Here is a 13,136-nt window from a genome sequence, read left to right as displayed (position 1 = left end):
CTGCAAGGCTCCCAGTGGCCAGAGCTGGAACAGCTTTAGTCATGAAACTAATAGTATTGAATGTAACCCAAAGTACAAAACAAACATCTCTAAGTCCACGCTGCTGAAAGTATTTGGATAAATTAATAAATGAGAGAGGAGACAAATCTCCCGTGCAGAATTCCAGGTGCTTTCCGTCTCTGCCTCCAGAGGTGGAGCCCAGAAGGGGCAGCAGACAGGAACTCGGGCGACCTGAGTTGGGGCCGCCGCCACCGCCTCGCCGCATGCCCGTGGGAGGGGGCACTGGAGCCTGCGGTCAGGTGTGGGGGCTCTGTGTGAGCCTCAGGGTTTTTCTGCAAGCCCAAAAGAAGGCTTAGTTTTAAAAGATGATTCTGAAACAAACAGCACCCCCGAAGGCTAAGGTCTGGTGCAGCTGGGCGCAGGCAGACGGGGGAAGGTGGGGGGAACCCACATTTGGGACATGACACCTCCTCCTGACAAGGTGGCCAGGAGGGAGTTTAGGGGGGACCCTCTGGCTGCCCCAGGCCCAGGCGTGGAGCGAGCACCTTCAGGGCCCCGCTCTGCTCCCAACCCTCCTGGAAGCCTCTGCCCTGAAATCACAAATGTCCAGGCTCACACGTCCCCTGTGCCGGCCACAGGGACTCTGCAGAGGGAGACACTGTGCCCCTCAGCCTTGGCCTGTCTGAAGGGAGACAGACCTGGGCCTGGGCCTGCAGGTCCCGGTGACAACATGGGGACACAGGGACGTTCAAGGCTGCCACCAAATCCAGAGCTCTGAAGGGGGTTCCACCATGGCCACCCGGTGCCCCAGGAGCCTCCCTGGACTCCCAGCTGCTTATCACCTGTACCCCCAACACCCACCCCACCCCCAACACCCACCCCACCCCACCCTCCACACCCACCCCACCCCACCCCACCCCATCCCTTCACCTGTACCCCCAACACCCACCCCACCCCACCCCATCCTCCACACCCACCCCACCCCACCCCATCCTCCACACCCACCCCACCCCACCCCATCCTCCACACCCACTCCACCCCACCCCATCCTCCACACCCACCCCACCCCACCCCATCCTCCACACCCACCCCACCCCACCCCACCCTCCACATCCACCCCCACCCCTCTACCCCACCCCACCCCATCCTCCACACCCACCCCACCCCACCCCACCCTCCACACCACCCCACCCCACCCTCCACACCACCCCACCCCACCCTCCACACCCACCCCACCCCACCCCACCCCACCCCACCCCATCCTCCACACCCACCCCATCCTCCACACCCACCCCCATCCTCCACACCCACCCCACCCTCCACACCCACCCCACCCCACCCCACCCTCCACACCCACCCCACCCCACCCTCCACACCCACCCCACCCCACCCCACCCTCCACACCCACCCCACCCCACCCTCCACACCCACCCCACCCCTCTACCCCACCCCACCCCACCCTCCACACCCACCCCACCCCTCTACCCCACCCCACCCCACCCTCCACACCCACCCCACCCCACCCCACCCCTCTACCCCACCCCACCCCACCCTCCACACCCACCCCACCCCATCCTCCACACCCACCCCACCCCACACCACCCCTCTACCCCACCCCACCCCACCCCTCTACCCCACCCCACCCCATCCATCTACCCCCATCTCTACCCCCACCCAATCTCCCCACACCCACCCTCACCCCACCCCATCTCTCTACCCTCCCACCCCATCCCTACCCCAACCCCATCCCCCCACACCTACCCTCACTCCACCCCACCCCCACCCATCTCCTACAACCACCCCCACCCCTACCCTCACTCCACCACATCCCTTTACCCTCCCAACCCATCCCTACCCCCACCCCATTCCTATCCCCATCCCCACTACCACACCATCCTTTTACCCACCCCCACCCCATCCCTCTACCCCCACCCCATCCCTCTACTCATACCTCCCACACCCACCCCACACCTCTACCCCCACTTTCACCTCTACCCCATCCCTCAACCCCAAACCCACCCACCCCACACCTCTACCCTCACCCCACACCTCGACCCCCACCCCACTCCACCCCCACCCCACACTGCCTGCCTGTCCTACAGGAAGCCAGAGCGTCTTAGCTGGCCCAGGGAATTCCTTCCCAGCCTCTTCCAGCCTCCTGGGTTTCCTGTGTGGAAACGGGCCTGGATCCCGCCTTGGTAAACACAATGTCAGGAGGGAGAAGTCACCCTGGGCTTCCTGTTTGCTGGGAGCACATCCCAGCCCCCAGGCACCATGGGGCGGGGCTCATTCCCAGGAGAGGAGCAGACAGGGGGCCTCCACCCCAGGAATCACCCTCCCGCCAGGGCTGCAGACAGGCCCTGGGGCATGGGGCGCAGTCACAGGGCAGGGGCCTCCTCGGATTCCCAGGGAACCAGGGCGTGGGGGCCGAGACTGGTCCCCTTCTGGAGAGCCCAGAGCACCGTCCATTTCACGGCAGCCGGGGGCGGCCCTGGGGAGGGGAAGCAGATGAGGACAGGTGCTGAGCCATGTTCACACACATGACCGCACACGTGAACAGGAACCTCAGCAGAGGGGGAGACTGAGGCTCGAGACACAGGGGGACTGGCAGAGCCTCCCCTCCCAGCCCGGGACCCCGGGAGAACGTGGCATCATCCGGCAATGACCCCGCTGCTGGTTATTTAGGGCCCCCATCTCGGGCACTCCAGGCAGCCCCCATTCCCCCCTTCAGCTGCTGGGGCTCAGGACCCAGTGAGAACCCTGTGGAGGCTGCTGTGACCTCACTCCCAGTTCCCAGGGAAAAGGGTGTCAGGAAAGGACCAGCCTCAGGCCACGTCCTGCTGGCCTCATGAGGAACACACATGCCCGAGGGCAGCCAAGCGACCAGCAGGCCAGGAGGGGTGACACTGCCCCATCAGCCTGGCTGGTTGGATCTCTGCTGCCACCATCCCTAGTACTGCTGCTGCTCTGCCAATGGCCCCACCCCAGCCACAGCCACCAGCCTCCCTGCCACCAACACTCCTCTGCCAGCACTCCCACTGTCATTGCTGCCACTGTTCCCATCCCACCCTAGTGTCACATCCCCATGGCCATCGCTATGGGTTGCACTTGTGGTCCCTGGGATGGTGAACAGGAGGAGGCTCGCAGGGAACCTCTGAGCCCAGCGCCTGCTACTGAAGCTGCAGTCAGTTTCCCAGACGCCTACCACGCCCAGCCAGATAGGAGGACCCTGAGTCCAGGGATGAGGGGCCTCTGCTCTTCTGCCTCCTGCGGATCCCAGTCCTTGGAATAGGGAACCCCCCCGCCCTCCAGCAAGGAGCGGGGCAGACGGCCTGGCAGGGCCCCGGGAAATCAGACCGTGGCTCACAGACCCTCCGCCACTCTGCGAGCAGGGCGGACTGTGGAGCGGCTCTGTGGGCCCCCCAGGCCATGTAGCTCAGCTCCTGTCCCACTGGCCTGCCCAGCCCACCCAGCTCTGGCCTCCTCTTAGCCACCTCATGACCCCCTGCCCCGGTCACCCCACCCCACAACGTGGCCTCCCGTGCTAGGGCTGGTGTGGGCAGAGCCATCAGGGCAGGCCTGGACTTACTGGGTGAGTCAGGTGGGCACCTCACTCCATGGCAGGGGCAGGCTGGCCAGGTGCCAGGCCAGCCTCAGAGGCTACAAGAGACACCACCTGGGAGGACCTTGCCAGTGCCGGGCACAGCCCAGCAAGGTCCTTTCCTGCGCCCACTCCCCTAACCCCAAACTCGCCTCAGCCCTGGCCATCCACCGTCAGCAGCTGCGTGGCTCCCCGTAGGCCACCATTTCTCCCCACCTCAGCTGACCCTGACCCTCCCCTGTGAGCCCCTCCCATCCTGCCCCTGCACACTCCAAATCCGCCCCCCTACTCCTCAAGGAACACCTGCTGGAGGCTCAAGCAGCCCTTGCCCTCTCAGGGCCGCAGTTTCCCCAAATGTCCTGGAAGCAGGAGGCAGAGGCTCCCTTGCCCTCTCAGGGCCTCAGTTTCCCCAAGTGTCCCGGAAGAAGGAGGCAGAGGCTCCCTTGCCCTCTCAGGGCCTCAGTTTCCCCCAAATGTCCCGGAAGCAGGAGGCAGAGGCTCCCTTGCCCTCTCAGGGCCTCAGTTTCCTCAAATGTCCCGGAAGCAGGAGGTGGAGGCTCCCTGCAGGCTGCATTGGTGCCGCTACCTTAGCTTCGGTTTCAGTCAAAGAGCTGGGTCCTGGGCGGCTGCCGCTTTCCCATCCATAAAATGGGTGACTCCTACTTGGGCCGCTCCCCAGCCAGCTTTCCAGCCCCTAATGACAGGGCTGAGGGCTTTGATGTCCCAGATGAAAGGCCGCCCCAGCTCCTGGGCTGGCCCCAATGGCCCCAGGACAGTGGATTCCACGTCCTGTAAAACAGGCACTGCCCTCAGAGAGCCAGGCCTGAACTGTGGGAAATGGGTCCGGCCTGGCCTGCCCAAAGGCCACCACCCCCAAGGCCCCAGCCACGCCAGCCCGGCAGGCAGGAGGACCGGGGTCCAGACAGGGAGGACGGGGGTCCAGGCAGGGAGGACCCGGGTCCAGGCAGGGAGGACCGGGGTCCAGGCAGGGAGGACCCAGGTCCAGGGAGGGAGGACCAGGGTCCACGGCGGCTCCCCAGCAAGAAGCAGGCTCTGGACCCCTCCAATGACAGACGGATGGGGAGGAGGCAGGGGTGTGCTCTATGAAAGAAAGGGAGCCACCCAGACACGCCTCAGCACCCACCCATCCCCTGCAGGTGAGCAGGTGCAGGGCAAGAACGGAGCAAGAGCCGGCACCCCGCAGTGGTCTGGGCTCTAGGGCAGCTCCCCAGCCTCCCTCCTGGGACCAGCATCACCCCGGTCCCTGAGAATGAGGTACCCTGACCCACCCAACCCCACTCAGACCCCAGCACTGTCCTGGATCCCATGGACAGTGTGCCTGGCCAGCGCCTCTGTGCAGGTCAGGGGTCACAGCCAGCTGCACCAGGTTTCCAGGACACGGGCCGGGTGGGCTTCTCAGGCTCTCGAGAGCAGGGTCCTGAGGGGATCACCCCTCCACACCCCAAGCTCCATCACACCCCGCCCGGACCTGACCCCCTCGCCAAGTTCTCCAAACCCAGCACAGAGCTGGCATGCGTGGCCCTCGGCTTCTCGGGAACAACCCTGCCCTCCACATTAGTCTGAGTTTCTGCTGGGATGCAGCGCTGGCCTCGAACAAAAGCAGGGCTGGGGCTGGAGGATCAGGGGCCCCAGCAGCCTCCCAGGCTGGCCTGCAACCCCAATCCCAGAGGCTGGAGTCCCAAGGGCCACCTGCGATGGAAACTAGGGGCCTGGGTGCGGGTGACCCTGTGGCCTGACCTGGGGGGCCCTGTGGCCACACGAAGGACTGCGTCTGTGTGGAACCACAGTGCAGGGCCGGCAGGAGGCTCTCTGCAGACAGCTCAGAGCTGTCCTGGACCTGCTTCCACCGCAGCCGGAGCCTCTTTAAGGGAATGCTGTCATTCAGGTATTCTTTCATTCCTTCTTCAGCCAGTGTCTCCCCAGCCCTGCTGGGCCTAGCCCTGTGCCCAGGATCGGGGAAGGTGATGACTCAGACCCCGCCAGGCAGGGAGACAGGCAGAGACCACACAAGGTGTGACGTGCCATGGCAGAGAGGCCTAGGAGCCTCCACCAAGGAGGGACCCCACAGTCCCCCGCCTAGAGCCAGGGAGGGGCACCTAGCCGGGGACAGGGGGAGTCCCCAAGGGAGGGAGGGGCTGCACAGCCAGCCACCGGGCAGGGGATCACAGCACGGGGGATGGTGGGGCCTCATGGCCAGGACCTCGGGTTGAAGGTGGAGTGGAGCAGCTGGAAGCCAGTGCAAAGCTGCAGAAAGGGGCAGGTGCCCAGACACAACCTTCGCAGGCCAGGCAGGCGGGGGGTACTGGCATGGGGACAGAGTAACAGGCTTAAGGAAGCTAACTAGTTCCACTGGGGACCTACCAAATGAGAAGCAGATAGGACTCCAAAGAGGCCAGGAGGCAACCAGAGCAACAGCTAAAGTGGCCCCAGAGGGCACATGTACAGGTCAGGTGAGGCCATGAGCTCACAGCAGTCAAAGGGCTGGGGATCCCCCAAAGGGTCTGGGGCCTCTGACCACGGGAAAGCCCAGCAAACTGGGGTCAAGACAGACCAGGCCTGAGTCCTCCAGGGAAGAGCCTCCATCCAGGCTGCCCCGGGAGGGGGCTCCTGTGGTTCGGGGGTCCTGAGCCCATGAGCAAAGGCAGGCAGAGGGCAGAGGATGGCAAGAAGACTCTGGGAGGGAAATGCTGCCATCACTCCTGCCTCGACTTCCCCACATAGCATAACCCAGAGACAAGGGAGCCAGGGGCTGCTTACACAGGGCTGTTTCCCACCAGCCCAGCCCCCAAGCCTGGCTCCCTGCCCCAGCCTCGGGACCCTAAGATCTCAGCAGAGTCGACAAGAAAGCAGCTCAGAGAGGAAGCGTGGGCTTGAATCCCAGCTCTGTCGTGTTCCACCTTCTCTGAAGGGCCCTCATGGCACCATGGGCCCCATAGGGGCTGCAAGGCAGGCCCTGGCACAGCACCCGAAGCCCTGGGTCCCCGTGGATGTGTCCTTCCCACGCTTACTGCCCCTCACCCTAGGGACCCTCAGAGGGCGGCACACCAGGTCGTGAGGAGTCTGCCGACACCCAGTGAACTCGGCAGCCGTGGGAACCATCGATGCATCTTTAATTCACAAATAAAAGCTGCAGCAAGATGTCATCTACACATTTGTACAAAGGTTCAGACGTCCTATGCTACGCACGATCCTCAGAAAGTATGAGCCTGTCGTGCGGGGACGTCGCAAACGCTGGCAGGCTCACCCCTCGTCTGCATTTGGCAAGAAGCGCCTCCCAAGGCCCCCCCACCCTGCCCAGGGTGCCCCCCAGAGGGAGCAGGCCTCCCACAGCTGGAGAGAGCCCGGCCCCCAGAACACCTTCCCTAGAAAACCATACAAACATAGATCATTTGTCTTCAAATTCCCACGGCAAATTCCGCATTTATGGGCAAAATGATATAAAAATATGAACCTAACAGAACCTTTACAAAACCCTACCCCCCATCTTTGTTGTTGGTCGTGGTGGTCTGTTTTGTTTTTTGCTTGTGGTTTTGGTAAAAATTCCTGCCGTGGAAGAGGCAACCTGTACCTGGGGCTCAGCCCTTGTTAGCTGCCCTCGGGACAGAGCAGGTTCTCGGGAAGGGAGGGGACTCGAGGTCAGCCATCCCTGCCCGTGAGACCCCAGGATGGATCTGCGTTGAGAACCCCACACAGATCCCCCACAACCCGGGCTCTGCCGAGAGGAAACCATTGTAAAAGAAAAGTCATCCTGAATCCTGAAAGACCCCTGGGGCGTGCAGGTAAGTCCCACTCCACAAAAACTGCTTGGCTGCAAAGAAGGCAAGGTGGACACAAACACAACCGGCGCCAGCCCCGGCCCGGACAGGCGCAGCGGGGCCGGGCTGAACACAACTTCTGCTGGTGTCTCAAGTCTGTAGCACCAAATGCAAAAGGGAGAAAAGTCCAAATCAAGGTCAAAGGCACTTGCGTTGCTGTTCGGTGGTGATGGTCTTCTGGTCACCCTGGCACCCTCGCTCTGTCCACCGCGTGGCCGGCCCTCCCTCCCCCACACTCCGTCTCCTCTCTGAGACTCCCGTCCTACACAGAAAGCCCTCCGCATCCTCCCCCCGCAGCCCCCACCACATCCTCGCTCCGTCCCAAGTCCCGTCCTCCAGCCCCCTGCACGCCCCCTCCTCTTGTCCGGCGCCCAGCCTCAGACGTCCACCTCCTGCGGCCCCGGGACAGCAGCACTGGCTGCAACGCTGATGTCGAAGCAGGTGACCATCATGACGTGCGCCTTGCACAGGTTCACGCACTGCTCCAGGGCCGCCGTGGCTCGCTCCAGGGCCGCCAGGTACTCGGCCGACTCGGGCTCCAGCTCCGGGTCCACTTCAACTGGGGAGGGGAGGAGAGGGGAAGGGCACCTGCGTCAGGCCCCAGGCTGGGGGCAGCCACCTGGCCCCCCAGAGGCCCCAGGAAAGGCATCTTGGCCCGGCCGACCCTGCCTTCCAGCCTTCCCACCACGAGGTACAGGAGAGCAACAGGGCTCAGGGAGGGGAGGGCAGCTGTCAGGGCACACGGTGGGCCGGGCTGGGTCCGTGGGCGGGCGGGACTCACACTGCTCCAGCCAGCGGCCAGGCTCCAGCATCAGCCGGCCCTGGGTCTCGGCCAGCTCCTCACACAGGTGCTTGTGCTTGGCCTGCACCTCCCGCAGCCGCTGCTGCCTGCGCTCTGCCAGCCGCAGCCTTGTACTGACGCACGCCAGACCCTGGGAGGCAGGGCGGGTGGGAGCTCAGGCATGGGACCCTCTCCCCAGAGACCCCCAGCAGCCTTGTACTGACGAACATTGGACCCTGGGAGGCAGGGTGCACGGGGGGCTCAGGCATGGGACCCTCTCCCCAGAGACCCCCAAGCAGCCTTGTACTGACGAACACTGGACCCTGGGAGGCAGGGTGCACGGGGGGCTCAGGCATGAGACCCTCTCCCCAGAGACCCCCAAGCAGCCCTGATGTGGCCCCCGCCTCCCTTCACCTGCCAGGCCTTGGCAGGCACACAGTGGGGCTCCAAGGGCGGGCAGGGGGCGGACCTGGGGCAGCCCACCCATGCCCGTCTGGGTACTGGCTCGGCTCTAGGACCACCCTCCCCACGACAGGGGAAAATTCCAGCGGACAGCAGCAGTGGCCTCAGGACCCCCCAGCCACCCACCCACTGCCCAAGGGGAGTGTCAGAGCTGCAACAGGCTTGGGCTGGGCAGGGCCGCTCCTACCTTTGCGTCCTGGGAGGAATGTGGACAGAAAGTGAGGCCAGGGGCTGCCCAGCCACACCCCCAGAGGCCTGGTGAGCCCATCAAATGGCTCACTCTGCCATCCGCGGCAGGCTCCCCACGAGGGCTCATAGACCCCAGCCCACCAAAGGCCCTACCTGGGTGGGGGCCTCCCTCGGGGTGGGGCGGGGCCGCTGAAGGCGCTCCACGTCATCGATCTCGTACACCTTGATCTCGAACGGCTCCTTCAGGGAGCCAGCCAGGGGCGGGGGCAGGTCCACCCACTGCCCGGGGAGGCTGGGCTTACGGCCCAGGGCAGTGGTGTCGGGCAGCGGGGCGGGAATAAGGCGCCGCCGCTGCAGACCTGGAACGGAGAGCCGGGCACAGGGTGAACAGAGGCGGGGCCCAGCCCAGGCACAGCCCCTGCGGGGACGCTGCAGAGCCAGCCGGAGTCCTGACAGGGAGGCCTTCGGGGTCCAGTCCAGGAATCCTCAGGCTGGCGCTCCGCCCAGGGCAGGGAGGAAGCCGACCCCAAGCCAGGCCCACAGCTCTCAAGGGCACCCCCACCACCACCAGGGCCTCCCACTTTCCCTGCCATGACCTGAGCAGTTCTGTCCCTTGGGGCAGCCCTGGCGGGGGCCTTCCAGGCAGCTGGACACTCGCCAGGGAGGCAGGAGGCCCAGGACCCAAACCCAAGTCCAGTGCCCCAGCCTGGCGACCTGTGCAGGGCTGCCCTTGTGCTCACCCAGACACAGACCAGGATCAGCCCCCAGGGCAGTGTGGGGCCAGAGAAGGGCAAGTACAGGGTGTATATAAACTGCAGAGGGCCGTGCACATCCACACAAAGAAAGCCCCAGGCGAGTCTGTAAACCGTCCACGGCTGTGTGGGTCTGGGACTTTGAAGGCTGTGCCCATCTGTCTAGCATCTCCTGGCCCTGTAAACTGTAGAGGGCTGTGCACCTCTATACACAGAAAGCCCGTAAAGTGTAGAGGGCTGTGCACCTCTATACACAGAAAGCCCGTAAAGTGTAGAGGGCTGTGCACCTCTATACACAGAAAGCCCGTAAACTGTAGAGGGCTGTGCACCTCTGCACCCACCTGTGGCCCTCTTCTTGGGGGACTTGAGGCTGCGCGTGCGGGCGCCTGGGGAGGCAGCCCCACTCTCGCTCATGGAGTCAGGGGCGGAGGAGGCGCTGCCGGTGGCCTCGCTGTCGCGCCGCAGGCTCTCGTAGCCGCTGCTGCCACCGCTGTGGTGGAAAAGGGCGGTGCGGCCCATGGCGGGCGGCAGCTCTCCACTCAGCACGCTGCTGTTGTCGCTGCCATGGCCGCTGCTGTAGCGCTGGGGCCGCCGTGGGGCGGTCACCTTGCTGTAGGGGGAGGGCAGGGCCGGGCCCGTGGGTGGCCGCTCCTCCCCCACGTTCACGCCGCTGTCATGGCCGCTGTCTGAGTCCGCCGAGCCCCACGAGGAGCCACCTCGGCCCGGGGCTCCACTGGCTGACAGCTCATGGACGCGGCTGTGAGCGGCCCGGAGCGCCTGCTTTGTGCCCATGATGGTACCCCGGCCAGCCTTGGCCCCGACACTGGGCCCGGCCCGTGGGGCTGCTCTGGGACCGGCCACAGGGCCGCCAGGGCTCCTGCCCGCCACAGAGGCCGCAGACAGCTTCACCGAAGGCCCCAGAGCCCGTGACCCACCAGCCACTAGGCTACGGCCCTTGCCTCCACCAGCAGGGGGCTTGGGGGCCCCCACAGCCTTGGCTGCGCCGCTCCTACAGGCGGGAGCTGGACCGTGTGTGGGGCTGGAGGGTGGCACACCCAGCTTGGGTACAGCCCGGGGAGGCCGCCCAGGGGCTTCCCGGCCCTTGCTGCTGCTGTGCGCCAGGCCTTCGTACCGCTCCAGAGATGCGTGTCCAGCAAGACGGTGTGCCGCTTCTACCTTGCTGGCCCGGGCCTTCAGGCTGGACGTGGCCCTGGGGACAGAGTGGTCAGCCCGGCTGCTGGGTCTGGGCTCCTCCTCCCCTAGAAGGACAGCAGCAGCCCCGACCCGCGCCGGGTTCACAGCATGCGGAGGGGCTGAGGCCGGGCTGCTCCTCTGCTCCAGGCTGGACTTCCGCGTGGGTGGGGCCGGGGGGGCCGCCCCACTGGGCCTCGGGAGGAAGCCCGCCTTGGGAGCTAGACTCTTCTTGCTGGTGGGGGAGGCCTTCAGGCTCCCCGAGCAGGCCACCACCTCCGTGGGAGCATCCCCCCAGGACACAGCTGGCGTTGTCACACCCAGCGTGGTGGCACCCCTCCGCAGCGGTGGGATCCGAGCCACAGCCTCTGGCCTGCGGGCCGCCCTGGCTGCCGCCTCACACCCGTCCACCACTCTCTGGGCACAGGCTAGCATCACCTGGGCCTCAGGCAGCCGGGGTGAGCCAAGTGTGGGGCTAGGGGCCCTGCCAGCAGAAGCTGCCTGGGCATCACACTCCCCTACCCGGAGCAGCCATGGGTCCTCAAACAGGCCTCCACGGCCAGGTGGGCTCTGGCCCGGGCGAGCACAGCCCACGCGGGTGGTGGCAGAGGCAGTCCTCGGTTTCCGGGGGAGGCTGGAGTGGATGGTCTGGGCTGCGGACGCCCCCCGTGAGGGCCCGGCCTGGAGCTCCCTGCCAGGTCGGGATGGGGCCACTGCAGCCACTTCCCCAGGGCACGGACCCCAGGTTGGCCCAGGACTGTCAGGTCTGTCTGGCCCCAGGAACCCAGAGCTTCCATCCCCCAGGGAACCAACCAGGGCAGGGGGGCCCCCAGGGTCAAGCCCTGCCAGCGAGTCGGGGCTGAAGCAGGGCTGCGGCGTGGGGCCACGGCTGTCAGCGGTGCAGACGCTGACCTCGCTGAGCCAGGAGCTGATGGAAGAGCTGTGACTGCTGCCGGCCCAGGCCGCCCCGTCCAGGGGCCCCCCCTCAGGGGCCTGAGAGGTGTAGGCGTCAAACTCATCATTGATGCTGCTGATGATGCTGACCGGCCGGGACCCCGAGGCCAGGGCCCGCAGGGAGCAGTCACTGTCGAAGCTAGCCAGGCTGGTGGGCCGCCCAGCTCCGGCAAGCCCCCCCAGGGACAGCTCCTCCACCACCGTGAACACCAGCTCGTCCTCGCCGTTGAGCTCCACTGGCCGCTGCAGGGTCACTGTGGTGGTGAGCAGGCCCCGCTCCGGACAGCGACTGCCAGCAGCCAGGCGGGGGCAGGTGGTCCCAGGAAGCATCGGGGACCCAGCCACCTGCCCACTCATGCCCACGGGAGGGGTCCGTGCCACTCCATCAGTGCCCCCTCCCCCAGGCTCTTCTGGGGCTCTGCAGGCTTCCAGCAACTGAGGGGGTGGGGGAGCCGGGCTGGGCAGTGGCCTCCTGCCTCCACCCACTGCAGCCTTTTCCGGGACCAGCAGCTCAGGCCAAGCGCTGCTGTCCTCTCTCTGGTCACCCCAGACAGTGGCCTTGCAGGGCTCAGGGGTACCCTGGTGGGTGTCTGGACCAGAACTGCCTCGAGGGGTGCTGGCAGCCATCGGGGTGCCCACGGCCTTCCTGGGGGATGCAGCCTCTGGTGGCGAGGGCTTCCGGCCCCCTCGGGCGGGGCTGGCCTGAGCTCCGTCGGTGCCACCTGGACCTCCTGAGGGACCCTCGTTGCCATCCATGCATTCTAGCCGCTCCTGCAGCTCCGCGAAGGTGCTGCAGCGGAAGTGGTCTGCGTCTCGGGGGCCCTTGGAGGGCCGGTGGCGGCTCAGGGCAGGGATGATGGGCACGAAGTCAGGCGGACCTTCGTTGTCGGTGAGCTCCCGGTCTGACAGCGCCGCCCCACCGGGCCCCACGTAGATGACCGTGTCACAGGACTGCTCGCTGCTGGAGGAGTAATCGGGGTCACCGGGCAGGCAGGGAGGTGTGCGGTCGGGGTCCAGGGCCACAGTGCGTGGGTGGAAGGGCCGCAGGTGCGGGGGCCGACGGGCCCGGCCCTCCTCACAGGAGCTCTCCCCGCCAGAGGAGCTGGAGGCGTACTGCGGGAAGAAAAGTGGGGCTGCCGAGCCCAGTCTCCCCACACGCCCCCGCTTCCCCGACCCTCCCCAGAGCACAGGGCCAGTGCTGCGGTCACTGTGATGAAACCACAGCAGCCACCACCAACCATGTCCCGCCAAACGCTGGGAGCGGAACTGAGTCTCAGGGGAAGAACCTAAGTGACCATTCTTAGCAACTTTACAAGGAAAACAGTGTCGCCCCGCGCTGGGAGGGAACGGGAAGCTCAAAAGACAAGCAT

At 65.7% G+C, this 13,136-nt stretch overlaps 1 protein-coding gene across 2 annotated transcripts in view; it reads right to left on the bottom strand.

Annotated features, from left to right (window-relative positions):
- Positions 1–6,715: 6,715 nt before the first annotated feature.
- The window catches only part of KIF26A (kinesin family member 26A), a 42,951-nt gene continuing 36,530 nt past the window's right edge, over positions 6,716–13,136 (bottom strand). For both annotated transcript variants that reach the window (XM_019009281.3, XM_055361700.2), the window contains 4 exons: positions 9,963–12,879; positions 9,023–9,228; positions 8,219–8,369; positions 6,716–7,996 (listed from right to left, as the gene is read on the bottom strand). In XM_019009281.3, the coding sequence (XP_018864826.2) occupies positions 7,815–7,996; positions 8,219–8,369; positions 9,023–9,228; positions 9,963–12,879 (3,456 nt within the window). In that variant the 3' untranslated portion in view covers positions 6,716–7,814. The remainder of the gene's footprint in view (positions 7,997–8,218; positions 8,370–9,022; positions 9,229–9,962; positions 12,880–13,136) is intronic.

This window comes from Gorilla gorilla, chromosome 15, assembly GCF_029281585.2.
Source record: "Gorilla gorilla gorilla isolate KB3781 chromosome 15, NHGRI_mGorGor1-v2.1_pri, whole genome shotgun sequence".
NCBI classification, from domain to species: domain Eukaryota; kingdom Metazoa; phylum Chordata; class Mammalia; order Primates; family Hominidae; genus Gorilla; species Gorilla gorilla.
The sequence above is the reverse complement of the archived record's forward strand: the minus strand, read 5'-3'. Positions and strand labels throughout refer to the sequence as shown.